At 42.3% G+C, this 24,426-nt stretch overlaps 3 protein-coding genes across 12 annotated transcripts in view; 1 reads left to right on the top strand and 2 right to left on the bottom strand.

Moving 5' to 3' along the window:
• The first annotated feature begins 4 nt into the window (after positions 1 to 4).
• Positions 5 to 9,820, top strand: dmac2l (distal membrane arm assembly component 2 like). The gene is made up of 5 exons (XM_047345024.1): positions 5 to 142; positions 245 to 348; positions 6,781 to 6,989; positions 7,167 to 7,338; positions 7,461 to 9,820. Exons 2-5 carry the CDS (start codon positions 254 to 256, stop codon positions 7,573 to 7,575), a joined length of 591 nt encoding a protein of 196 aa, XP_047200980.1. The 5' UTR covers positions 5 to 142; positions 245 to 253; the 3' UTR covers positions 7,576 to 9,820.
• On the bottom strand, positions 7,772 to 17,844 carry cdkl1 (cyclin-dependent kinase-like 1 (CDC2-related kinase)). Its single transcript, XM_047345025.1, has 10 exons — positions 17,717 to 17,844; positions 16,845 to 17,083; positions 16,251 to 16,372; positions 12,126 to 12,198; positions 11,659 to 11,749; positions 10,980 to 11,180; positions 10,324 to 10,406; positions 10,145 to 10,201; positions 9,913 to 10,063; positions 7,772 to 8,558 (listed from the first exon to the last, which is right to left on the bottom strand). The coding sequence occupies exons 2-10, from the start codon at positions 17,010 to 17,012 to the stop codon at positions 8,428 to 8,430; spliced, it is 1,077 nt and encodes a 358-aa protein (XP_047200981.1). The 5' UTR covers positions 17,013 to 17,083; positions 17,717 to 17,844; the 3' UTR covers positions 7,772 to 8,427.
• Positions 17,845 to 18,912: 1,068 nt separating this feature from the next.
• The window catches only part of map4k5 (mitogen-activated protein kinase kinase kinase kinase 5), a 43,480-nt gene continuing 37,966 nt past the window's right edge, over positions 18,913 to 24,426 (bottom strand). For 9 of the 10 annotated variants that reach the window (XM_047345160.1, XM_047345162.1, XM_047345163.1 and 6 more), the window contains 3 exons: positions 23,864 to 23,934; positions 22,143 to 22,198; positions 18,913 to 19,897 (listed from right to left, as the gene is read on the bottom strand). In XM_047345160.1, the coding sequence (XP_047201116.1) occupies positions 19,810 to 19,897; positions 22,143 to 22,198; positions 23,864 to 23,934 (215 nt within the window). In that variant the 3' untranslated portion in view covers positions 18,913 to 19,809. Of the gene's footprint in view, positions 19,898 to 22,142; positions 22,199 to 23,863; positions 23,935 to 24,426 lie in introns of those variants that run through there. The other variant, XR_007035069.1, reaches the window with a different exon arrangement.

Here is a 24,426-nt window from a genome sequence, read left to right as displayed (position 1 = left end):
CACGCCTCTGACGGTTTGATCCGTACTGACGCAGATAGGTTTAGCCAATAGGAGTGTACGTTTTTGGTACATATTGAGGTCAAATGTAACAGAAATGGAGGCGTTGAAAATGTAAACAGTAACCTGTGCTTTTAGAGGACAGGTGAGACAGTATTTTTTCTTGTTTGATAAACATCTCGTTTCCGCTGCTATTCTTACTCAGCCGTAGAGCTAATAATTGTTCAACTTTGTGTTTATTTTGCAGCTCAAGGTTATGGGGCTGTTGTGGCGGACAGTGCAGTCTGTGGCGAGGCAGAGGGAGGGGAGCCGCAGACACTTCTGGGGTTGGCTCAATGCTGTTTTTAACAAGTGAGATTCCTCGAAAACTTCAGTTATAATGAACAAGCAACAGCCAAGTATGCTATGATCCTGATGCAATGCAACACCTCCACAGGTAACTTTTAGTTTTTCTTAAAAAACTAAAAGTTAATTGTGGAGCATGTAATCACAGTGGGTTTATGATTCCATGTTAAGTAATAATTGTTTTGCCAAAATCACCGGTGGCAAAATTATTGGCACCCCTTTAGGTCGTAGGTTTGGAGACCGAGATGAGTGATATGGCCATGGGAGAAGGTTGTTTTTGTGTCTGGTAAAGCATTTCTCTCTTAATTTAGTTTTATGTTCTGAAACATAATCACGCGAAAAGACCCAAAACGACCAACACCTGGGATGTTTGCTGCGGGAAAACATCTCTTAGTCTCTGACCGAAGCAAATGGTTCCAGTTAAAGTCCAATTAGAGTTTATCAAACGACATGTTTTAGGTTTGTGATGGTAGGACAAGAAAGGCTTTTTTCCTGGCACCACTCCGGTTGTAGTACAGGTCCTTCTCAAAATATTAGCATATTGTGATAAAGTTCATTATTTTCCATAATGTCATGATGAAAATTTAACATTCATATATTTTAGATTCATTGCACACTAACTGAAATATTTCAGGTCTTTTATTGTCTTAATACGGATGATTTTGGCATACAGCTCATGAAAACCCAAAATTCCTATCTCACACAATTAGCATATTTCATCCGACCAATAAAAGAAAAGTGTTTTTAATACAAAAAACGTCAACCTTCAAATAATCATGTACAGTTATGCACTCAATACTTGGTCGGGAATCCTTTGGCAGAAATGACTGCTTCAATGCGGCGTGGCATGGAGGCAATCAGCCTGTGGCACTGCTGAGGTCTTATGGAGGCCCAGGATGCTTCGATAGCGACCTTTAGCTCATCCAGAGTGTTGGGTCTTGAGTCTCTCAACGTTCTCTTCACAATATCCCACAGATTCTCTATGGGGTTCAGGTCAGGAGAGTTGGCAGGCCAATTGAGCACAGTGATACCATGGTCAGTAAACCATTTACCAGTGGTTTTGGCACTGTGAGCAGGTGCCAGGTCATGCTGAATAATGAAATCTTCATCTCCATAAAGCTTTTCAGCAGATGGAATCATGAAGTGCTCCAAAATCTCCTGATAGCTAGCTGCATTGACCCTGCCCTTGATAAAACACAGTGGACCAACACCAGCAGCTGACACGGCACCCCAGACCATCACTGACTGTGGGTACTTGACACTGGACTTCTGGCATTTTGGCATTTCCTTCTCCCCAGTCTTCCTCCAGACTCTGGCACCTTGATTTCCGAATGACATGCAAAATTTGCTTTCATCCGAAAAAAGTACTTTGGACCACTGAGCAACAGTCCAGTGCTGCTTCTCTGTAGCCCGGGTCAGGCGCTTCTGCCGCTGTTTCTGGTTCAAAAGTGGCTTGACCTGGGGAATGCGGCACCTGTAGCCCATTTCCTGCACACGCCTGTGCACGGTGGCTCTGGATGTTTCTACTCCAGACTCAGTCCACTGCTTCCGCAAGTCCCCGGGGCAAGGTCTGGAATCGGCCCTTCTCCACAATCTTCCTCAGGGTCCGGTCACCTCTTCTCGTTGTGCAGCGTTTTCTGCCACACTTTTTCCTTCCCACAGACTTCCCACTGAGGTGCCTTGATACAGCACTCTGGGAACAGCCTATTCGTTCAGAAATTTCTTTCTGTGTCTTACCCTCTTGCTTGAGGGTGTCAATAGTGGCCTTCTGGACAGCAGTCAGGTTGGCAGTCTTACCCATGATTGGGGTTTTGAGTGATGAACCAGGCTGGGAGTTTTAAAGGCCTCAGGAATCTTTTGCAGGTGTTTAGAGTTAACTCGTTGATTCAGATGATTAGGTTCATAGCTCGTTTAGAGACCCTTTTAATGATATGCTAATTTTGTGAGATAGGAATTTTGTGTTTTCATGAGCTGTATGCCAAAATCATCCGTATTAAGACAATAAAAGACCTGAAATATTTCAATTAGTGTGCAATGAATCTAAAATATATGAATGTAAAATTTTCATCGTGACATTATGGAAAATAATTAACTTTATCACAATATGCTAATATTTTGAGAAGGACCTGTATAGTTGTAGTATAGCGTCTAATGGTTGTCATGGAGACCCGGTGACCTCAAGATGTCACTCTTTGCATTACTTTTCAAATTGTGATAGTGAGTTTTGGTGATTTTCCTGCTCACTGCATGTGGTGGCAATGAAAGCATTGTGGCCACTGGCTAAGAGAAATTGGACCTGTGTGTCACATCATATGTACACCCCAGAGAAACAAATAGCCACTGATTACTAATTACATAATTATACAAAATTGGAATTTAAAATGCTTCAAATACATTTATTTTAAAGAGATAGTTAGGGGTAGCATAATCATGCTGCTAGAGATTTGCTAAAATAACTTTTTTTAAATTATTAGAAAAATAATTACTCAGTAATACATGTACTCCAATTAAAGGTTGGATTTTTCAAAACTTTTAGCATCAGATTATGGTACTGAAAGGAAGATAAATAAAGTTTCAGGATTTTTAGACATCTTAACGTTTGCATATTAATTTGTAGACATCTGAACGTGTTTCAAAGTTACTATGTCATACATTTATATATTGTGTTAAGGGGTTTTAGTTGTAATATTATGGACTGACCTATTCAGTTAAAATGTGAATTAAGAGTCAGACATTTGATTTGCCCATCCTTGAACCGCCACCTTAACGTGGTGGAGGGGTTTGAGTGCTCAAATGATCCTAGAGGCTATGTTGTCTGGGGCTTAAATGTCCCTGGTAGGGTCTCCCATGGCAAACAGGCTGTAGGTGACGGGTCAGACAAAGAGTGGTTCAAGAATCCTTCATGAGGACTAGTAGATCGAGGCACGTGACGTTGCCCAGCACAGTGGAGCCGGGGTCCCACCCTTGAGCCAGGCCTGGGGTCGGGACTTGCCGGAGAGCGCCTGGTAGCCAGGTTGCTCCTTGCGGGACCCGGCCAGGCAGAGCCCGAACGAGAGACGCAAGGCCGTAACCCAATGAGCCCACCACCTGCAGGAGGAACCGTGAGGGACCGGTGCAAAGAGGATTGGGCGGCGGATGAAGGTGGAGACCTCAGCTGCCCAATCCCCGGATGCTTAGGCTGGCTCTAGGGACGTGGAATGTCACCTCGCTGGGGGAGAAGGAGCCTGAGCTTGTGCGGGAGGTCGAGAGATATCAACTAGAAATAGTCGGGCTCGCCTCCACGCACAGCGTGGGCTCTGGAACCCATCTCCTCGAGAGGGGCTGGACTCTCTTCTACTCTGGAGTGGCCCAGGGGGAGAGGCGGCGGGCTGGTGTGGGTTTGCTTGTTGCCCCCCAGCTCAGCCGTCTCGTGTTGGGGTTTACCCCAGTGGATGAGAGGGTCGCATCCCTGCGCCTTCGGGTTGGGGATAGGTCTCTGACTGTCGTTGGCGCCTACGGGCTGAGCGGTAGTGCGGAGTACCTGGCCTTCTTGGCATCCCTGTTGGGGGTGCTGGATAGTGCCCCTCCCGGGGACTCCATTATTCTGCTGGGGGACTTCAACGCCCACGTGGGGAACGACAGTGACACCTGGAGAGACGTGATCGAGAGGAATGGCCTCCCTGATCTGAATCAGAGTGGTGTTTTGTTATTGGACTTCTGTGCTAGTCACAGATTGTCCATAATGAACACCATGTTCAAACATAAGGGTGTCCATCAGTGCAGTTGACACCAGGATACCCTAGGCAGGAGGTCAATGATCGACTTTGTTGTCGTATCGTCAGACCTTCGGCCGCATGTTTTGGACACTCGGGTGAAGAGAGGGGCTGAGCTGTCCACTGATCACCACCTGGTGGTGAGGTGGATCCGCTGGAAGAGGAGAAAGCCGGACAGACTTGGCAGGCCCAAGCGCATAGTGAGGGTCTGCTGGGAACGTCTGGCGGAGCCCTCGGCCAGGGATGTATTCAACTCTCACCTCCGGGAGAGCTTTGACCAGATCACGGGGGATGTTGGAGACATAGAGTCCGAGTGGACCATGTTCTCCGCATCTATTGTCGATGCTGCTGCCCGTAGCTGTGGCCGTAAGGTCTGTGGTGCCTGTCACGGCGGCAATCCCAGAACCCGGTGGTGGACATCGGCAGTAAGGGATGCTGTCAAGCTGAAGAAGGAGTCCTATCGGCTGTGGTTTGCTTGTGGGACTCCTGAGGCGGCTGACGGGTACCGTGAGGCCAAGCGTGCTGCAGCCTGGGCGGTGGCAGAGGCAAAAAACTCGGGCCTGGGAGGAGTTCGGTGAGGCCATGGAGAAGGACTACCGGTTGGCCTCGAAGCAATTCTGGCAAACCGTCCGGCTGCCACTCCAGATTCACTATCCCCGACCGCCACGCAATGTTGAAGAGCTTTTTAACCACCTCGGTGACTTCAGCCTCGTTGATGAAAGAGTCCAACCCCGAGTCCCCAGCCTCTGTTTCCACCACGGAATGCGTGATGGCAGGATTGAGGAGATCCTCGAAGTACTCCTTCCACCGCCCGATAATGTCTTCAGTCGAGGTCAGCAGTCTCCTCCCCCCCACTATAAACAGTGTTGGCGAAGCACTGCTTCCCGCTAACCTCCAGCTGTGGATGAAAAACTGCTCGTTGTGTCCGCCAATCACACTGCACGTTAACACGGTGATGCGGTCTCTGCTGTTTTCCTTCCAGACTGGGAGACCGCTCCGCTCAGCTTAATAGAGACCGCTTCTCTGTAGGGAACTTCTCTGGGACAGTTTGCTTCTGCAGGTCTCAGAGAAAAAGTAAGCAACTCTTACACCTTAATTTCCCCGTTCATGAATGAAAATACCGGATACACAGACAGTATTTCATTCGTACTTATCTTTGCATATGCACAATGATCGTATGACAACCTTGGATCCAGTTGAAGAGTTTGTCTTTTTGCCAGCAAAGAGACATCAGCGCGCTTGTCTCCCCTATCCGGTCTCTTTCGAAGGCCGTATGGAAGAGGGCAGGACAGGAAGTCCGCAGTTATCCCGTTTCCTGGCTGTGCCGGAAGAAGGTTAATGCACTTTATTTTGAAAAGTTCCAGAAGAGTTTGTACCGGAGTTTAATGTTGAAATCCATGGCTGGGTCCCAACAGGCCTACGCCAGGGTATTGGAGAGGAGAGTCCGGCTGATAGTCGAACCTCTGCTTCAGGAGGAGCAGTGTGGTTTTCGTCCCGGCCGTGGAACACTGGACCAGCTCTATACCCTTTACAGGGTACTCAAGGGTTCATGGGAGTTTGCCCAACCGGTCTACGTGTGTTTTGTGGACCTGAAGAAAGCATTCGACTGTGTCCCTCCTGATGCCCTGTGGGGGGTGCTCCAGGAGTATGGAATCGGGGGCCCTTTATTAGGGGCCATCCGGTCCCTGTACAAGCGGAGCAGGAGTTTGGTCCGCATTGCCGGCACTAAGTCGGTGCATGTTGGACTCCGGCAGGGCTTTATGGACAGGATTTCAAGACGCAGTCAAGGGCCGGAGGGGGTCTGGTTTGGGGACCAGAGGATTTCTTCTCTTCTTTTTGGAGATGACGTGGTCCTGCTGGCCCCTCTAGCCAAGACCTACAGCATGCGCTGTGGCGGTTTGCAGCCGAGTGTGAAGCGGCTGGGATGAAGATCAGCTCCTCCAAGTCCGAGGCCATGGTACTCGACCGGAAAAGGGTGGCTTGTCCTCTTCAGGTTGGAGGGGAGTTCCTGCCTCAAGTGGAGGAGTTTAAGTATCTCAGGGTCTTGTTCACGAGTGAGGGAAGAATGCAGCAGGAGATCGACAGATGGATCGGTGCGGCTGCCACAGTAATGGGGGCACTGTGCCGGTCCGTTGTGGTGAAGAGAGAGCTGAGCCGAAAAGCAAAGCTCTCAATTTACTGGTCGGTCTACGTTCCAACCCTCACCTGGCCATGAACTTTGGGTCATGACCGAAAGAACAAGATCCCGGATATAAGCGGCTGAAATGAGCTTCCTCTGTAGGGTGGCCGGGCACTCCTTTAGAGATAGGGTGAGGAGCTCGGCCATCTGGGAGGGGCTCGGAGTAGAGCTGCTGCTCCTCCACATTGAGAGGAGCCAGTTGAGGTGGCTCGGGCATCTATACCGGATGCCTCCTGGACGCCTTCCTCGGGAGGTGTTCCAGGCACGTCCCACGAGTATGAGTGCATTTGATTTGCTACTATTTAAAGTGGTTTGATGTTCTCCAGGGCTTATGGTGTGTCAGGTTTTCTTTGGACATTGGCTGCAGTTTGATTCATTTTCAATCTTCATAAATCAAAGTAGCTGTTTTATTTTCTTTTAAAGGACCTATTCTCGTTAGACCAAACATGTCTGATTTCATGCCATCAGTATGTACTTTACATTGACCATTTGTTTGCTCTTATTCAGGGTGGACTATGAGAGGATCAAGGCGGTTGGTCCAGACAGAGCTGCCGCAGAGTGGCTGCTGAGATGTGGTGCCAAAGTGAGGTTTGAAGGTTTTGACCGCTGGCATCATGACTACAACGGACTGCCAACGGGGCCTCTTGGCAGATACAAGATCCAGGCAATCGATGCTACTGAATCCTGCATCATGTACAAAGGGTTCGACCACCTGGGTCGGTGCAGAGAATGTTCTACTCTTTTCTTTTCAATCATCCATTGCTCGTTTCAATTTCCTTCAAAAGTTATCTCCCTGTTACTCTGCAAGCCTTTTACACAACAGAAAGGCAACACTGCATTTGCTTTTAGGACATGTTATGTGCTTATGTTACATTAGTCTTTTTTTGTCTTAGATGGCTTGAAATATGTGGAGGAAATTAAATTCAACAAGTGTATCTACATCGAGGATGTCTGCCTGGAAAGGTTGAGTTCAATAGAGAACCTGCAGGCCAGTCTCTACATGATGGAGGTGGTGTCATGTGGTAATGTGACTGACAAGGGTGTTGTTGCACTCCACACACTCAGGTTAGTGGCTAGGTAAAGTGTAAATGCTAAAACCACTTGTAAAGATCAGTGCTTATTTATTAAATTGGTCAATAAAATCAGTATTATAGAGAATGCATTAATAAAGCATTACTTCCCTTCAGGCACTTGGAGTATCTGTTTCTGAGTGATCTCCCTGGAATCAAAGACAAGCAAACCACAGTTGACAGGCTGCAGAGGGCGCTCCCACGTCTGGACATAGCACTGGATCTGGACTGATTCAAGAGCAGTTCTGGTTCTGAAACATGAATGTATTTGGTTGTTCCGAAAGAAAAGAAATGACTGTCAGAGTAAAAGACACCGATTAGAGAACAGTTTTAATTATTTGTGCTGTTTGTTGTTCAAGTGGATGTATGGCTTTGTGTAGTGTTCTTGAGCTTTAAACCAACCGCTCAAAAAACAGCAGTTTAGGCAGTTTTCACTGACATTTCCAAGTTTATTTAAGGTTATCCTGCAATTTTTTAGCTATTTTTAATTTCTTATTTAGAATACTTTGGCATTTTGCTGAAATCCTCCATAGCACGAAAGTTCCAGGGATACAGAAGATGAGTACGAAAACTAATGAACGCTAGTAGCAGGAACACTTGCAGCTGTATTCACTGACGTCAATAAATATTTTTTTAGAACTGATTAAAGTTTTTATCCTACATTATAACTGACTAAGAGATTACAGTTGCTACCAAAAAAATGTCACTTTTTAATAAAGTCCATCGTATTATATATAAAAAAAAAAAAAACATTTGGCAAACGGGGCATAGGCAGTCCATTATAGTTTTACCCTCAGTCAACCCTAACAACAAGCAAAACAGCATGATGCTCCTCTTTGTCTTAAAATATCAGCTTAAAAAGCTGGCAAAACATACATAAACCGACACATCCAACAGTACACGCTGGGTTTAGTGCATAGAATAAGTAAGAGACACCCAGTATGCCTCATGAGGAACAAAACGTGGTAAAAAGTTGTGGATCCGGTTTTTTACGTTAGGAAACTACAGTCTATAAGACTCTTGCTTTATTTCCTGAGTGGTTCAGAAAATGCAGGCGTCCATCTTCATTTCTGATCAGGATCATTTAGATGTTCGGGAGGTGATAGTTGAACTTGCGCAGGTTGTTGTAGTACTTTTTACTGTCCAGAGCTGGAAAGATGCTGCTGCTGGTCAGCTGGGGCAAATACTGGAGAGAAATAAAATATAATTTTAGATACAATTTACTAATCAATAATTTTTAAAATATATTTACGATGCTTTGCAAGTATTCAAACCTTTCCGTCTTTTGTCATGTTATAGGCAGAAATTACTATTTTGTTTTAGAATTTTAAATGATCTAACAAAGTAATGTAAGATTGAGAGCTGAAAGGAAAATGAGACATGGTTTTCAAGCCTTTTTACAACTGTGGTATTGCATTTGAAGTTTTGAAATATCTAAACCAGTTATTGGCATCTGGAGACCAAACGTTTTGACCATTTTTGCAAAATAGGTTGAGCTCAGTCAGATTTTTTTTAGAGCATGTGTAAACAGCAACAGATTCAGGTCTTTGAGCTCAGGCTGTGTGTTTAGGGTCATCTTCCTGCTGGAAGATGAACCTCTTCTACAGTCTCCACTCTTGCAGCCTCCTACAGGTTTCCTTTCAGAATTGTCCTGTATTTAAGTTGCATCTATCTTCCGCATCAAGTCTGACCAGCTTTCCGGTCCCTGCTGAAGAAACACAGCATGATGCAGCCACGTCCATGTTTCAACATGAGGATGGCATGTTCAGAATGATGTGCAATGTTAGGTGTCCAAAAAGCCAAAGGCCAAAATGTTTAACTGTGGTCTCATCTGACCATCCTCTTCTACATGTTTGCCAGGAGCCATTTAGAAGACACAGCAAACCGCAAACATTGTTATGGTTTTCCTTTAATAAAGACTTTTATATAGGCCAGTTATATGGAGTAAAAGATTAACTGGTGTCCTGTCAACAGATTCTCCCACCTGAGCTGTTGATCTCTGCAGCTCCTTCAGAGTTACTATGGCACTCTTTGCTGCTTTCACTGGTAATGAATGTGTTGCATGGCCATGATCCTGTTTGTTCTCAAATGTTCTTTTACGAACCTCTCGGGTTTTATTTAGTTGTATCAGAGTATATGGAGTTGAATACATTATGCATGCTGCACTTTTCAGATGTTTGTTGGTGAATTAAGCAGAAAATCATGTATCATTTTCATTCCACTTTAAAGTTTTGTGCATCTATCAAATCCCAGTATACTACATTCCAGCTTGTGATTTTTAACTCAAAAACATCAAGTTTAATAATTATGAATACCTTTGCAAGGTGCTGGATAGATTACGTATTATGTATATTTATTTATTTTTAACCAATAATTTGACTAACTTATCTGTAAATTAAGTAATGAGTAATTGCTTTAGGACTGCACAACGTGTATATAAAAAAGTAAAGAGTTTGCAATAAAATTTATTAAATTTCTAGGAAGATTAAAAGACAGCATGATGTTTTTTTTCCCCAATACTCACAATAAATGGTGGGAATCTTATTCTCATTGCTCACCCCAGGGGGAAGGTGTCTCCGAGGTAAACGTGTTCTCTTGTAGTTGGGCGGATCCTGCTCACGAGATGTGCTCTCGCTTTTTTCTCTCATACTGTGGAAATAAGGGTGCCGCAGGAGCTGTTCACAGGTCAGCCGCTCAGACGGGTCCATTCTCAGACAGGACTACATAATTAAGTGAAAAAAAATTACACATGAAGGCATTGTTTCCATATTGGGATATTAGGGTTAAAACAGCCTTTTTACCTTCATGAGGCTCAGGGTTTGATGTGAGACATTTGGATATTTTAGTTCCAAAGGTTCCTACAAAAACCCAACATAATGAAGCAAATCAGTGAACTTTAGATTTGATACTTTCTGGCTAAAGGTTCTAAAAACTGAAAGTTAAATAAATGTAATCTGATGCAGCCAGGTGGGGCCCTCACCATCTCTGGAGGCTCTGGGATGGAAAGTCCACAGAAGAACTGGTTGTTGCTGAAGACCTGCTGGTGTCGAGGGATTAGATCTCCTGCAGGAGGAGAAAGAAACCAAAGTTGTCAAGCTCAGTCAAATCTGTTGGGCAAAAACAACATATGTTGTTTTTCCTATTCATGCAAAAAAGTGTGCAGGCAACATTCCAAACATTTTTGCAAATACAAATAGTGGGAAGCTGTTTGCTTTTTAAAATCTTATTTTATTCTATTCAAGCATATTTAGGAAGAATGGTCTGAAAATGAAACTATTGGCTGTCGTGAATTCAAGCTTTGCATTCCTATTCAGCCTGTCGGATGGAATCTGCAGGAGATGTTCCACACATGCGAGCCAATTACAGCCAATCCAAAGTTTTATTTAGGCGCTCGTCAGTGAGAAAATTCGGCTGTCTGAGAGGTCACTGATGAGTTCTGATAATAAAGAAGCAAATCGTGGCAACTGCTGCTTATTTGTCTTCTCAAATCAAATCATATGATTTTGCAGTAAAATTAAAACGTCCTAAACCTATCTAAGGGGGTCATAAAAGTGTGTCTTTTATTTAAAGACGACATTTCTGTGTTACTACATCTAAGCCTCCCACAGGTCCAGGCCAGCAGCAGACGGGTCTCACCAAGAGTCTTCCTGATCAGGTAAAGCTGGTCCATGTCGGACTTCCCGGGCCACAGAGAAATCCCCGAGAGCAGCTCTGCAAACACACACCCGATCGCCCACACATCCACCGGGGGACCATACTGAGTGTCCCCCACCAGCAGCTCCGGGGCCCGATACCAGCGAGTCGCCACGTAGTCTGTGTAGTAGTCACATGGTCCCGCTGAAAACACAAAAAGTAATTTTTTGTGTTAATAGGACTGAAAAATGTGTCTAAATATGTGCAACATTAACCCTCTAGCGTCACGGATAAGACTGACTGCAATCAGCAAAAATGTTTTGTGCTATCTTATTTAATATTTACCTCATTTGAATAAATAATCCCAACTATTACACAACTGGATATAACAGCTTGATGGTAACTTGAGCTTTAAACCACTTCATGTTCATACTTTTTTTTCAGTGAATGTGAGAAATGTGAACTAAGTCCAGAAATGACCATAAAAATGTGGAATGCAGTTAACATGATCACTTCACTTAGTTAAGAAGCACCCTGTCAAGTTGACTATCCTGCAATTGTTGCAGAACGACTCAAAGGTTTGTTTTCAATGTTCACCCTGACCTCACAGAAAATGATCTCTAACCACCACTAAGTGGCAGTATCAACAATTTACCGGTTGTTGAGAAGTTGGGAAACTTACTGAGAATCCTGGCAAAGCCGAAGTCACAGAGTTTGATGACTTGGTGTTTGGTAATGAGGATGTTTTCTGGCTTGACGTCTCTGTGAATACACTGCAAAGACAAAGAGAGCAGCTTCCCATCACCAGATGATCTTTAAAACATTTCTACAACTCAAAGTTATGGAGAGTAAAGTAGCAGCGTGTGAGAAAACATTGAGGCCAAAGGTCCTTTCTGGACTTTATGGCACCCTGTTATACAGGGGCCCTTGTAGCATTTGTTGTGTCTAGGTGATACATTAACTGCTGGTCGGCCAAGGGGAAAGAATCCTTGCTTTAAAAAAGAGCCATAAAGCAGAGGGGTCTGTGGGAGTTGGAGAAGGGAGGAGAGCACAGAGGAATTTGAAAAACAAGCTGAGGGAAAGGCTTTGACAACTGGAGGATGTACTGCACAAGGAGTAGGAGGAGAAGAAAACAGTGCACTCACTCACTTTTTGTTTGTGACAGAAATTGACGGCTTGAAGGGTCTGCCAGGTTATACTTTTGACGAGGTGCTCCGGGATGCTGTGGAAATCAACACCGAAGCATCAGTTCAGTCCTCTTAAGGAGATCTTGAAATTGTCCAACACGTGTGAATACTCAATGATCTGATTTGTGCAGCTGCTAAAAAACAAATGATTACAATCAAACCAAACAGCACGAGAGGACATGTCTTACAGTGCCTGCATCAGGTTTTTCTCAGTTTGTCACATAACAATCAATACATTCAGTGGTTATGGGGGATGTTTTCCGTAATAAAAACCCAAATATATACATGGAAGGTTTTGGGTTTACCGTGACTCAATGTGAAAAAGTTATGAATACATTTCAATTCAATTCAAAAATACTTTATTAATCCCAAAGGGAAATTAAATATTGTTTTAGCTCATATTATGAAGGTTTCCTCAAAGAGCCGTTATAGATGCTGATGGCTGTGGGCAGGAAGGATCTCCTGTAGCGCTCCGTCTTACAGCAGATCTGAAGAAGCCTCTGACTGAAGACACTCTGTTGTTGTAGGACAGTCTCATGAAGAGGATGCTCAGGGTTCTCCATAATGTTCTTCATTTTATGAAGAATCCGTCTTTCCACAATGATCTCCAGAGGTTCCAGAGGAGTCTCCAGAACAGAGCCAGCCTTCTTTATCAGCTTGTTGAGCTTTTTTAAGTCCCTGGCTCTGATGCTGCTTCCCCAGCAGATGATGGTAGAAGAGATCACACTTTCCACAACAGACTTATAGAAGATATGCAGCATCTTGCTGCAAACACCAAAGGACCTAAGCTTCCTCAAGAACTACAGTCTGCTCTGTCCCTTCTTGTAGATGGCTTCACAGTTGCATCTCCACTCTAGTCTGTTGTCCAGGTGAACACCGAGGTATTTATACTCCTCCACCACCTCCACTTCTTCTCCCATGATGTAAATAGTTTTTGACTTATTCCTGTTTCTCTTAAAATCTACAATCATCTCCTTTGTTTTAGTCACGTTCAAAATGAGATGATTGTTTCCACACCATGCCACAAAGCAGTCCACCACCTTCCTTTACTCAGCTTCTTGTCCATCTCTGATCCACCCCACGACTGCAGAATCATCCGAGTATTTCTGCAGATGACAGGAGTCTGTCTTGTACTGGAAGTCCGAGGTGTACAGAGTGAAAAGGAATGGTGAGAGTACAGTCCCCTGTGGTGCTCCTGTGCTGCTGACTACCTGGTTAGACTCATAACCCTTCAGTCTCACAAACTGTGGTCTGTTTGTCAGGTAGTCTTTGATCCAGGAGATTGTTGAGTCCTCCACCTGAGTCTTCTGGAGTTTCTGACAAAGCAAATCAGGTTGGATTGTATTAAATGCTCTGGGGAAATCAAAGAACACGATCCTCACAGTGCTACTGGCTTTGTCCAGATGACAGTGGGTTTGTTGAAGCAGGTGTATGATGGCATCTTCAACTCCAACTCCACAGCGATAAGCAAACTGAAGGGGGTCCTGATGGTTTACTGTTTGCTTACTCAGGTGGGCCAACAGGAGTCTCTCTAGGACCTTCATGATGTGAGATGTCAGGGCAACAGGTCTATGGTCATTGAGGACTGATGGGTGAGTTTTCTTTGGTACTGGAACAAGACAGGAGGTCTTCCACAACACTGGAACCTTCTTCTGGGCCAGGCTAAGGTTGAAGAGGTGCTGCAGAATCCCACAGAGCTGCTCTGCACAGGCCTTCAGGACTCTAGGGCTGACATGATCTGGACCTGCAGCCTTGTTCTGGTTCAGTCTCTCCAGTTGTCTCTCCACCTGACTTCTTGAGACACACAGGTGGAAGGGGGAAGCAAAGGAAGCATCAGCATCTTCTGATATGGTTGAAGGCAAACATGTGGAAGCAGAAGGGTCTAGGGCTGAGGTAGAAGATAAAAACTTTGAGGTGTTACTGGACAGCTGTGGGTCCTGTGGGTCAAAGGAGGGTGGAATGTCTGTTTGGCTGTGAGCAGGAGAGGAGGATGCGAAGCTTGTTTCTGAACTGAACATATTGACGAATGTGTTCAGTTCATTGGCTCTGTCCAGACCTCCATCGGTCTGATCATCCTTCTGCTTGAAGCCTGTGATCTTCTTCATCCCTGTCCACACATCTCTGATATTGTTTTGCTGGAGCTTGCTCTCCAGCTTCTTCTTGTACACCTCCTTGCTGTCTCTTATCTTGACTTTAAGTTGCCTCTGTAAACTCCTCAATAATTCTCTGTCTCCCTCTCTGAAGGCTCTTTTTTTCTTGTTAAGCAGGTCCTTCAGGTCACTGGTGATCCAAGGTTTGTTATTGGGGAAGCATCTCACGGTTCTGGTGGGGAGGATGTTATCCACACAGAAGTTTATATAGTCGGTTACACACTCAGTCATGGCATTGATGTCCTCTCCATGTGGCTGGCACAGTGCGTCCCATTCTGTGCGTCCCAGTTTCCAAAGCTCTGTAAATTTGTTTCACTCTGACATCCATGAACAACCGAATTAAGAAGACAAGAACAATCCTGTACTTTCCCTCTTTGAGTGTCCAGATGTTCAGAAGATGACAGTAAACAACAGATTTGCTGTTTCCACCGAGGCCAAGTTGGCTCAGGAGCTGTCATCAATCACTGTTGCTATGGAAATGGCTAATTCGGGTCTGCCAATCAATTATAATCTCCACCCTCTCTCTCCATTTTGTTTTCTCCTCTTTTGTCCCATCTGAATGGATTGCAGTTGCAGGCTACAGGCCGGGAGCAGGAGGGAGAAACGAGACAGCCTCAACACTCCCTGCTATGAATTGAGGCTTGCTGCCAATAAAAAACTCTTTAGGAGCATCACTGTAGGCATACCAAAGAGAACTGGACAGCCTCCTTGGAGACAAGAGCTCTGCACATCAAAACAGGACAGAGCGTAGTGGATGCTGACATATATTTGTAATAGAAAACACAATGTTTGCAAACACTTTTGATTCGTGCTTCTTTCTTCATTGATACGTTTCTTTGTAATAGTAGTTTTACAGGTTAACTTCTTGATTGTATCAAAGCCTTAGTTTTAAATAGGTTTCTTTATATAATTAGTCTTAAAAGTTAACTTTTAAAAGCCTAACCAGGGACTGAGCCTGCGAATTAGTCTTCGGCTAGAGGGCCAACAGACAACAATTTCTTTTAAATGTAACATTGTTTTACGTCTTGTTGCCGCTCAAGTAAATTTGTAAAAATAAGTTGCAGCTCAGTACATTATTTCCATGTGGAAATTCAAAAACAAAAAAGAAAATCCTAGGTTCAAAGGCAAGACTGTAGATGGCAACGATGATAGAGGTTTAGAAAGAGCAAACTTGCACTTTGAACTGGACTGAACTGAAGGTGCCCTTTCTATGCTGTGATCACATGCTCTATTGCACAGCAGAGTAAAGTTTGTTTCTAAGTATTAATTTCAAAATAAAGTCATTTAATAGAAAAATAAAGTACACACTATACATTTATAAACTTTGAGTTCGTTATAAGCCATATTGGGGAACAGCAAATGCGTGACGAAGATGCTCTCATCAGATAAGAACAAAGTCTACATATAAAACCCTATGTGTGGCAAGAAAAGTGACACTATAACTCAGTTTAAACACAAGCAGCATGAAGCTGGGACAGCTGGTCAGAATGGAAAGGAAGATGGATTAAGCTGAAAGCATAGTCATGGAAGAAACCCCATTTAAGGTTGCCAGACTGGGGCAAAAGGTCACCTTCTAGCACAGCTTCAAGCCACAATAAAATAGGATCTAAGCGTATTCATGTGTTATAGACAGAAATCCAACTGAGAATCTATAGACTTGGAAATTGCGGTTCTGAATACTTATGTATCCATTTTTATTGGTCAAAATATTGAACACCATGTATGCTTTTACATCTATTCACATTTATGTAACACTCTGTATTGATCTAGCACATAAAATCCATAGAGGTTTGAGGTTGTATGGAGATAAGATGTGAACGAGTTGTAAGGGCTGAATACTTTTCTAGTGCACTGCATAATCAATCAAATGAACGAATCAAAGTGAACTCAGATCTTTGTTTACAGACAGACAAACTGTAATGAGGAGACCCACCCACCCTGCTGGATGGCGGTCCAGCTCATTAAGGACTGTGTGATCACAGTATTCAAACACCAGGTGAAGCTTCCGTTTTCGTCTGAACACTTCGATCAGATTCACCAGGTTGGTGTGCTTCAGTTGCTGCACAAACACAAAGCACAGAACAAAAACATTTGAGACAGGTTAAAACTAATAACCCAGTTTACAGTGGTTTTTTTTTCTGTGGTTTGCTCTCATCCTACAGTAAATGGGAGCTCATAAACATGCTGTTGCCCCTGACAACCTGTCCTATTTATGAGCTCCTGGTGTCCTGTAGACTACAAACACTCCCACCCTCTGCATGACTAATTAAAACTCTGACGAATGCACAAGTGTATCTTTTGATAGAATATAAGACAACATAAATGACTTTTTGACCATAATGTTCAGAGATGCTATATGTCTGAATTGTTTTTGCAAGCAAGGGTCTTGGATGATATTTGATAGCTTAACAATAATATTTGTTAGGCATTTAAATCTATTTCTTCGCTGTAATTTGTATTAATATTAAACATGACATGTAATGTTTACTTTCTTTGATCACTTGGGATGGCTTGATGCAGACCGTTTTTACCTTGAGCATCCTGATCTCCCTCAGTGCGATCTTTTTGATGATGGGATCATCCTCAGACTCCATAAACTTCTTGATAGCAACGATCTGTCCAGTGTCCTTGTTTCTGCACTTGAAGACGACGCCATACGAGCCCTCGCCGATCTTCCCTATCTTCTCATACTTCTCCATGCTCCTCCAAAGTCGGGCAGTAAGGGACAACAAACAACCCCCTGCGTGCAGGGAGGCAGGAGCGTCTGCAGCTGGAAAACAGAAAAAGAGGTTTGGCACTTAGTGGGAAAACAGAAAGCGAGAGTGAGAGTAATCTGACCACTAGCTGCTTTTGTAGCATTAAAGCATAATTACAAAGCTGAATTAAATTACTTTTATGGCAAATACTTTACCACCTCATCACACACATACAGGTTAACATGCAATAGAGAACTGATTGGACAAAACAGTTCATTTCCATCTTTAAGCATAAGCATGGCTGCCCGTAAACCAAGTGTGTGTGTCAAGGCTTCTCTGTAGAGATCTAAATGTTTAAGATAACCTCCTAAACTACCTGTAAAAGATAGAGGTCCGGGGAACCTTATACCCGTCTCCTAACAGTTAGATTGCATAAGGAAACATTTGCAATGCAAAGTATGTGAGGTAATTTCCCTCTGGGTGCAGAGAGAGAAAATAAACAGCCAGAGAAAGGCAATCAAAACTGCACTTAAACTCAGCAAGGAGGACATTTTATATTAAGGCACTTTTGTGTGCAAATAAAAAAAAAAAAACATTGTAATTTTACATATGATAAACTATAACCATCCAACAAATAAAAAAATATATATGCATTAATTTCTGTTACACTCTTACATTTTTAAAATTAAAATAACTCTGACACCTACTTGTTTGCAGATGTTTATCAGATGCTTTTCTTCCCCACAACCAACTTGTAGGAAGGACAACCACTGATCAACTATCCCGCAGTTGCCACAGGGGATGTATTTAAGGCATCAAGTCAGAAATAAGTAACTCCTCTTCCAGTCTGGCTTTCCAAAATAAAACAATTCCCTGAGTGTTTCTCCTGAACGCTACATCTTTATTTAATATTAGCATGTTCCAAGTTCTTGAAAGAGCATGTCGTGGAAAACAGTCGTGGTTGGAAAGCTAAAGGAAAACTACCCATCATTCTTGAAACTACAAATTCCAGGCTTTATTCACGCAGAAAGCCTAATTGGCCAGCTAATATCAGCTTCTTACTACCTGTAAAGAGCGGAACTGCTGAAAGGGATAACGTTGAGTACAATAAATATTTTAGGCTGCTATCAAATTTAGCAGAAGTGTATTTTAAATTTAATCTAATCTGTATTAAAATCAAAATACAAAAATTTTTATCTTTTAACCATAATAAATGTTGCCTCTATATAGTTTTTTGTTTGCATTTCACTTAACCTACAGCCACAGCTTCTAAACTCTGTCCTGATGTGAATGGCAGTTTTTACAACAAAAAAGCATATACTAAATAGTGAATAAGACATCAGAGCTAGAAAAGGTCAAACTGTCAGCTCCGTCACCTTTCCCAGTTAACCAGCTGATGACACTTGAGCAAAACCTGCTAGTTGGGTTTTATTTTGAAGGAACCATTACCTGATTTCTAGTTCAGACCTTTTTTTTTTTAAATCACTGAGTAACTTCACACATGTATGGCTCTTCAAGCTTAGTTTCTATGGGAACAGTTGACTGCACCCACTGAGACCGGGGGAAAACAGACCTTGAGTAGATTTTCCACACCTGAGATCCTGACATTTATGTGAATTACAGCATATTTCAATCTGGAAATAACAAAATCTCCCAACTACATTTATTCACTCTGACAGTGACTTTCATGTTTACTTCTAAGCTGATATTTAACATCATCTAACTAGTGACACCAGGCTGCAAATAGGTAAATGCAGTTCCATCACACTGGGACCAATTAGTTAAGCCAGAGAAGAGGCAGGCTAAAACAGGAAATAATGTAAACAAATACTCACTTCGTTTTCTCTTTTCCCGTAATCCTTGTGGGAAAATCTCCCATCACAATAATAAACCACAGCCTGTGTTATCATGTTAAAAGCTTTTTTTATTACAAAAAAGTACATATTAAACATTTTGCGTAGGCAATGCAGAGATGTTAATAAAACCTAGCACTGTCCCTCAGTTTGTTGTTTTATTTTAAATAAAAAAAATTTACAAAAGTGCTTAAATGGTGCAAGAGAAGTAAAATGTCTATAAAAGAAAAGAGTGAAGAAAAAAAAAAAAAGGTACATTTTCTCCAAGTTCTAAAAATGCAGCAGAGCAGATGTAACTATATTACACATGAGCAAAATGAACCCACAGCTCATCAGGAACTCTTTGACAGTCTAGAAACCCAGCATTCCCAATGAATGAAGACGAGGTTAATAAATATTGCTTAAATAACCCACAAGGCTCAAGGGTTTCTTCTTAAACTGATCTATTAGCTTTGACTACAAAGTTTGTAAAAATCTCCTCCCGAGCCTTCTGGTATCAGTCACTAGCAATGATTATGTGTGACCTGTTAACAACAAAAACGCTTTGATCTCCCACTGTTTCTAATACAATCACAATATGTGTGAATTTTAATGGCACTTTTGTCAATAATACCTCTAGTTTGTTCACAGTACAGAAAAGTGAGAAAACTGTTAGGTACTGTAAAAAAGTTCATATGAGCTTCATTTGTTTCTCCACTTCCAGCTCGAACCAGTTTCCCCGTTACTTGTGTTGAGATGTGCTACAGCGAACATCCTGCTGGTGTAAGGCTACTCATGAATCCACACTGAACAAGCTCCTCTTTTACTGACCAGCGGATCAGTTTGTCACCAATAAAAACTCCCAACAATCCCTTCGCTTTACAAAAAGGTCAGACATAGGTCCAAATCTCCCAAAACTGTGGAATCTTGTTCATTTTTCTAAGAATAACCCATTGTCCCGTTGAGGATTAGTAACTGTTCTCATGGCCGGCTAAAATGTAAAGGTTGCTCAAAGCCGTTGAGTTGTCGGTTGGTCGGCTCTCCAAAACCACTACCCTGTAAGAGACACAAGGACAGCAGAGAGGACATTAAACAGAGGTGGTGACTGTAGAACTTTATTAGTTGTGTTTCCATTAAGTTTTCTGACAGTCGTTTTTAAATATCTCTCAATCAGTAGTTGATGGAAGGTGTGCAGGTTCCAACACTCTTCAGTGGGGATGCAGTTACTCAGTAGAGAAGACTTCAAGTTAGCTATGTTCAGTTTCAGTAAGGTGTTTAAAATGAAGTCAGAGGAAGCACATAAGAAGCGATTTAAAAGGAAACTATCTTCTACATTTGAAGACATGCCTGCAGTTTGCTCAGGCTGTGAAACAGGAACATTCCTGTAACTAACATGAACGCTGAACATAAACACAGCAAAGTTGCTGTTTTATCTTCTAGCGCTCAACCTCTGTCATGCAACACAATCGTTTTGGAGATTTGAGTCTTCACTAGGATTTTGGAAATGTTGGCAGTTAAGGTGAAGGGCTATGTTTTCCAAAGAAAACATACAGAGACTGCTCTTTTAGTAACAGAAGGCACTAAACACTGATGTAAGATGGGGAAGACGGTCTAAAACTTTAACTGTATAATAATTTCTTCCTTGGTTTTTTTAAAATTACAACAAAACCACGTTTTACATTGAATCCACGTCACCTCTGCTCCTAATATAAGTAAATAATAACCACACATGGCAGTCTCCATTTTATCTTGTTTACTCATTCCCTTGAATGTTCCTTTTAGCTTCCACTCTGCAACAGGAATGACATTTGTGTTCTACCATCTAAAGACAAATGGTAAAAATAGTAAATGGCCCGCACTTGTATAGCACTTTATCAAGTTCCCAGAGACCCCAAAGTGCTTGACGCTACAATCAGTCATCCACCCATTCATACAATGGCAGTGGCAGACTACAATGTAGCCACAGATGCCCTGGGGCAGACTGACAGAAGTGAGGCCGCCATACAATCGGTACCACCGGGCCATTTGACCACCATCAGCAGGCAAGGAGGGTGACGTGTCTTGGCCAAGGACACAGCGATGGAGACAGACAGAGCGGGGGGCTTGAACTGGCAACCCATCCTGCCACTGTCGTCCAACCAGCAGACGATGAGGTTAACTGAGCATAAAGAAAGGCAGACACCTGCTTGTGCAGGACTACAAAGAAACTAACCTGTGCAAAACATCAGATCACTAAATATAATCAGTTGTCTGTTAACTTTGCAAACTAATGTAGAAACACGTAAAAAGAAATGCATCATTGGCTGCGTTTTGACAAGTAACTGCCCTGCCAACTAAACACTAGACATGTAGGACATGCTGAGTGTATCACTCTGTCAGTGTACAGACAACAGTCATGCATGTTAAGCATCAGTATGATGTCAGATCAGGATGGGGGTCACTGCATCTTCAGATACAATCTGTCTCGTGGTGACAGGAGAGCAGCTTAGCCGCAGTCTATACTGTCCGTTCCATTAGATGAAATTACAGAGCCATGGAGACACCTAAACCAGGCTGGCAGTGCCCATGTTTTGGTGAATAAAACATGGGGGGGGCTGGGCAGTGGACTTACTCTGGAGCCAAAGGCTTCATCAGGCACCAGCGCCAACCCTATGGCACCCAGAGACCCACCTTCACCCAATGCACTGGGGTGAAAGCTAAATCTTCCCCTTACTCAACTTCTGAAGTTCATAACACATTGCACATTAATGCGGAAAATGTTTTATTTTTCCTACAAGAGAACTGTAGAATATTAAACAATGATTTGCAGACTGAATGGGCGAGCCGCTGATTATTCAACTCGTTTATTTATTAAACTGAGAACAGCTTTTGTCCGATAACATCTGAGGATTAGGGTCACTGTTCCTGGGGCTTTGGCTCCAGCAGGCAAAGACACATTTTGATACCTGGGTAAAGGTCAACAGATCCCCCAACCTTGACTGCATTTAAATACTGAGACAGAAGCTGTTCTAAATCATCTCACAGTAAGTAAGAACTCAAAACAAACTTCAGGAAAATGGGAGTAAAATCCCAAATCTATGTAAAAAAAAGACCAGCAGAATGAAAAAAGGCTAAATCATAAATCAAACCAAGTAAAGTTGGTATCTGGACAGACTGAATCAAAGATATTAATGAAACAAATAAACATGTCAAACTGTAAAGAGGATTTAAAAAATGGGGATTATTTGAAAAAACTATCTTGACTCAGTTAGGTAGCTTTGTTCCAATTTGAATTGTAAACTACATTTATAAATGTGCTAACCTGTCAGATCCCAGGAGGCGGAAGACTCTGCTCAGATCAGAAATCTCCTGAGTCACCTAGAAATTAGCAAGAAAGAAGCTTTAATTCACAATCTGACAGAAAAATCTCCTACAAACTCTGACCAATGTAAAAAGTATAAATAAAAAAAGGATTCAATTCAATATTTTTCAAAGGAACCATTAAAATAAATGTAACCAAAAATTCTGTCGCTGCTTGTTTAGTTAAAACAAAACTTTAACATCTTTTACCCAGAGAATAAATATACTAAAATTAAAGGTTGGATTTTTCTAAATGTTTTAAGAGCAAAAGTATGCTACAGCAATAAAGGATTTATTTATTTTAAGGCTTTTAACACACATTTACCAGGGGTACAAAGATATCTGGCTGGCACTAGAATATAAATGAATAACCTCAACATTGCAAGCATTGCTTAGAATTTTAAAACAATTAAGGAAAAAGGAAAATTAAGTTTCTTGAGGGAAATTAAGTTTTAATGGCAACAGAAACATCTCTGAAATATATTTAGCTGATTTCATGTGGGAGTTTGAGTGATATCAGGCGACTCTGCTCATTTCTGAGTCAGCGAGTTTCTCTCTTATTTAATGTTGCTGGGCATTTAGCCAACAAGTGAATCACAGAGCGTCTGTTTGAGAGTTTATGTTTTTAACAATCTGTGTACCAAGAATGGGTGCTGTCACTCCTCATTCCTAGGAAAACCTGTTGTGACTTCAAGGTGCAGCCTGGCACAATGTCGAGTAAAAAACGAGCACCCTTTCAAAAGTCTCACTAGCTGACATGTCATGAATACTTGCTGACAGATGCGCGATAATCGATGGGCGTCACCTGTGAGGTGTAAACCCTTAGCCCTGGGAGAGACCTGATCTGTTTAAGTCTCAAACAGCTACAAGGTCTTGGGTGTTCAGAGGAGCATCCACCCAAGACTAGCATGGGCCGCCAGGCATAACCCACCCTTTAATGTCTTATGAGAAGAATCATAACGAGACGAAGGCTGAATTATTTAGTGCTGTTCCCTGTTGTGTGACAGGTTGTGTTTATGACAGAACATAAATTTTACATGGCTGCTGTCATTTTTTAAATCCTTGCTATGGGAAGACTGTAGAGTTGGGCCAGGAATACACTTAGAAAAGACCTTTCTGTTTTAGCTGACTGCTCCAGGACTAGGTCTGACACAGGCAGTGTTCACATGGGTGGCCTCTCCTGCATATCCCCTTTCATAAAAACAACGCTTCACCTCCCTGTGATCTTTTGAACTTTTATTGTGCTTCTTTGCTTGACTCATGATCAGGTTAACACTGAATCCTTCTGTGAAAATGAGAACAAATTCATTACTTTGGCCTGACACAAAGAAACTTTGTTTGACTCCACCTGAGAGCAAACATCTAGGGATCAGTGACGGCATGTTTCTGCCAAAAAATTGACCGGATCTGAGGGCTCTACGGTCGGGACAAATGGATGTTTGTTCATTTTTTCAGGAAAGAAGCCAGAATTCAGTAGGGTGACAAAAACTGAAATTTTGACCTAATGTTGGTTTTAGGATTCAAATATAATCATCAGGTAGGCTTGTGGAAGTAAACTAAATTATTGAAAACAGACTGAGGACAAACTAGTGAAGACTAAAATAAACCTGTCCCATACTTTTTACCATCTGTGTGGGTTATTTAATGATTCCACCTTGCTCTAGTGGTTTTATTGTATTTTACCTCATTGGACTTGAAGCTTTTTCCCTGCATGCCATGCTTCCAGAAGGCCAGGACACTGTCCTGAAGGCACACTATAATAAACAAGAGTTACTTCACAACACTCAAGGAGGCCAAGAAAAACAGTTATAAAACCCAGAAAAACCAAAGAGTAAGTTTAAAAAAAGTCTCTCTAGAGTTTTTCTTAGAGTTTAGAACTGAACTTAAATGTTTTTTTGCAGAAAGAAGAAAACTGAAAAATTATGGAGGTTTACTTTTGGATATCTAATGGCTAGGGATGGCAATAAAGACTTACAACTGCTCAAGTTACCTTGAAAAATTTATTGCGATGCAAATAAAAAATAAGCGAAAAAAAAAAAATAAGTACAAAAATCAACTGTCTTTAAGACTGAATCGGTTCCTTGAAACACAATCATAGGTAGTTTGCTATAATTGTTTAATCACAATTTCAAACAAACGCACCATTTGTAGATCCTCTCATGGAACTAATAGAGTTTATTGCAGGACGACTAATTCTTATCTTGATGCTTTTCTCCAAATATACAAAACGTATAATATTGCTTATC

The sequence above is a fragment of the Girardinichthys multiradiatus genome, chromosome 19 (assembly GCF_021462225.1).
Source record: "Girardinichthys multiradiatus isolate DD_20200921_A chromosome 19, DD_fGirMul_XY1, whole genome shotgun sequence".
In the NCBI taxonomy this organism is placed as follows: Eukaryota; Metazoa; Chordata; class Actinopteri; order Cyprinodontiformes; family Goodeidae; genus Girardinichthys; species Girardinichthys multiradiatus.
Note: the sequence above shows the minus strand (reverse complement) of the source record. Positions and strands in the feature narration are given on the sequence as shown.

Excerpts from the sequence above, each read along its gene's own strand:
- dmac2l (XM_047345024.1), top strand. The coding sequence starts at position 254 with ATGGGGCTGTTGTGGCGGACAGTGCAGTCTGTGGCGAGGCAGAGGGAG. Across the intron at positions 6,990-7,166 it reads CAAAGGGTTCGACCACCTGG|ATGGCTTGAAATATGTGGAG; the intron begins GTCGGTGCAGAG and ends TTTTTGTCTTAG. Across the intron at positions 7,339-7,460 it reads GTTGCACTCCACACACTCAG|GCACTTGGAGTATCTGTTTC; the intron begins GTTAGTGGCTAG and ends ACTTCCCTTCAG.
- cdkl1 (XM_047345025.1), bottom strand. The coding sequence starts at position 17,012 with ATGGAGAAGTATGAGAAGATAGGGAAGATCGGCGAGGGCTCGTATGGC. Across the intron at positions 11,750-12,125 it reads ATTTCTGTCACAAACAAAAA|TGTATTCACAGAGACGTCAA; the intron begins GTGAGTGAGTGC and ends TTGTCTTTGCAG. Across the intron at positions 10,064-10,144 it reads AAACCCTGAGCCTCATGAAG|TCCTGTCTGAGAATGGACCC; the intron begins GTAAAAAGGCTG and ends TTAATTATGTAG.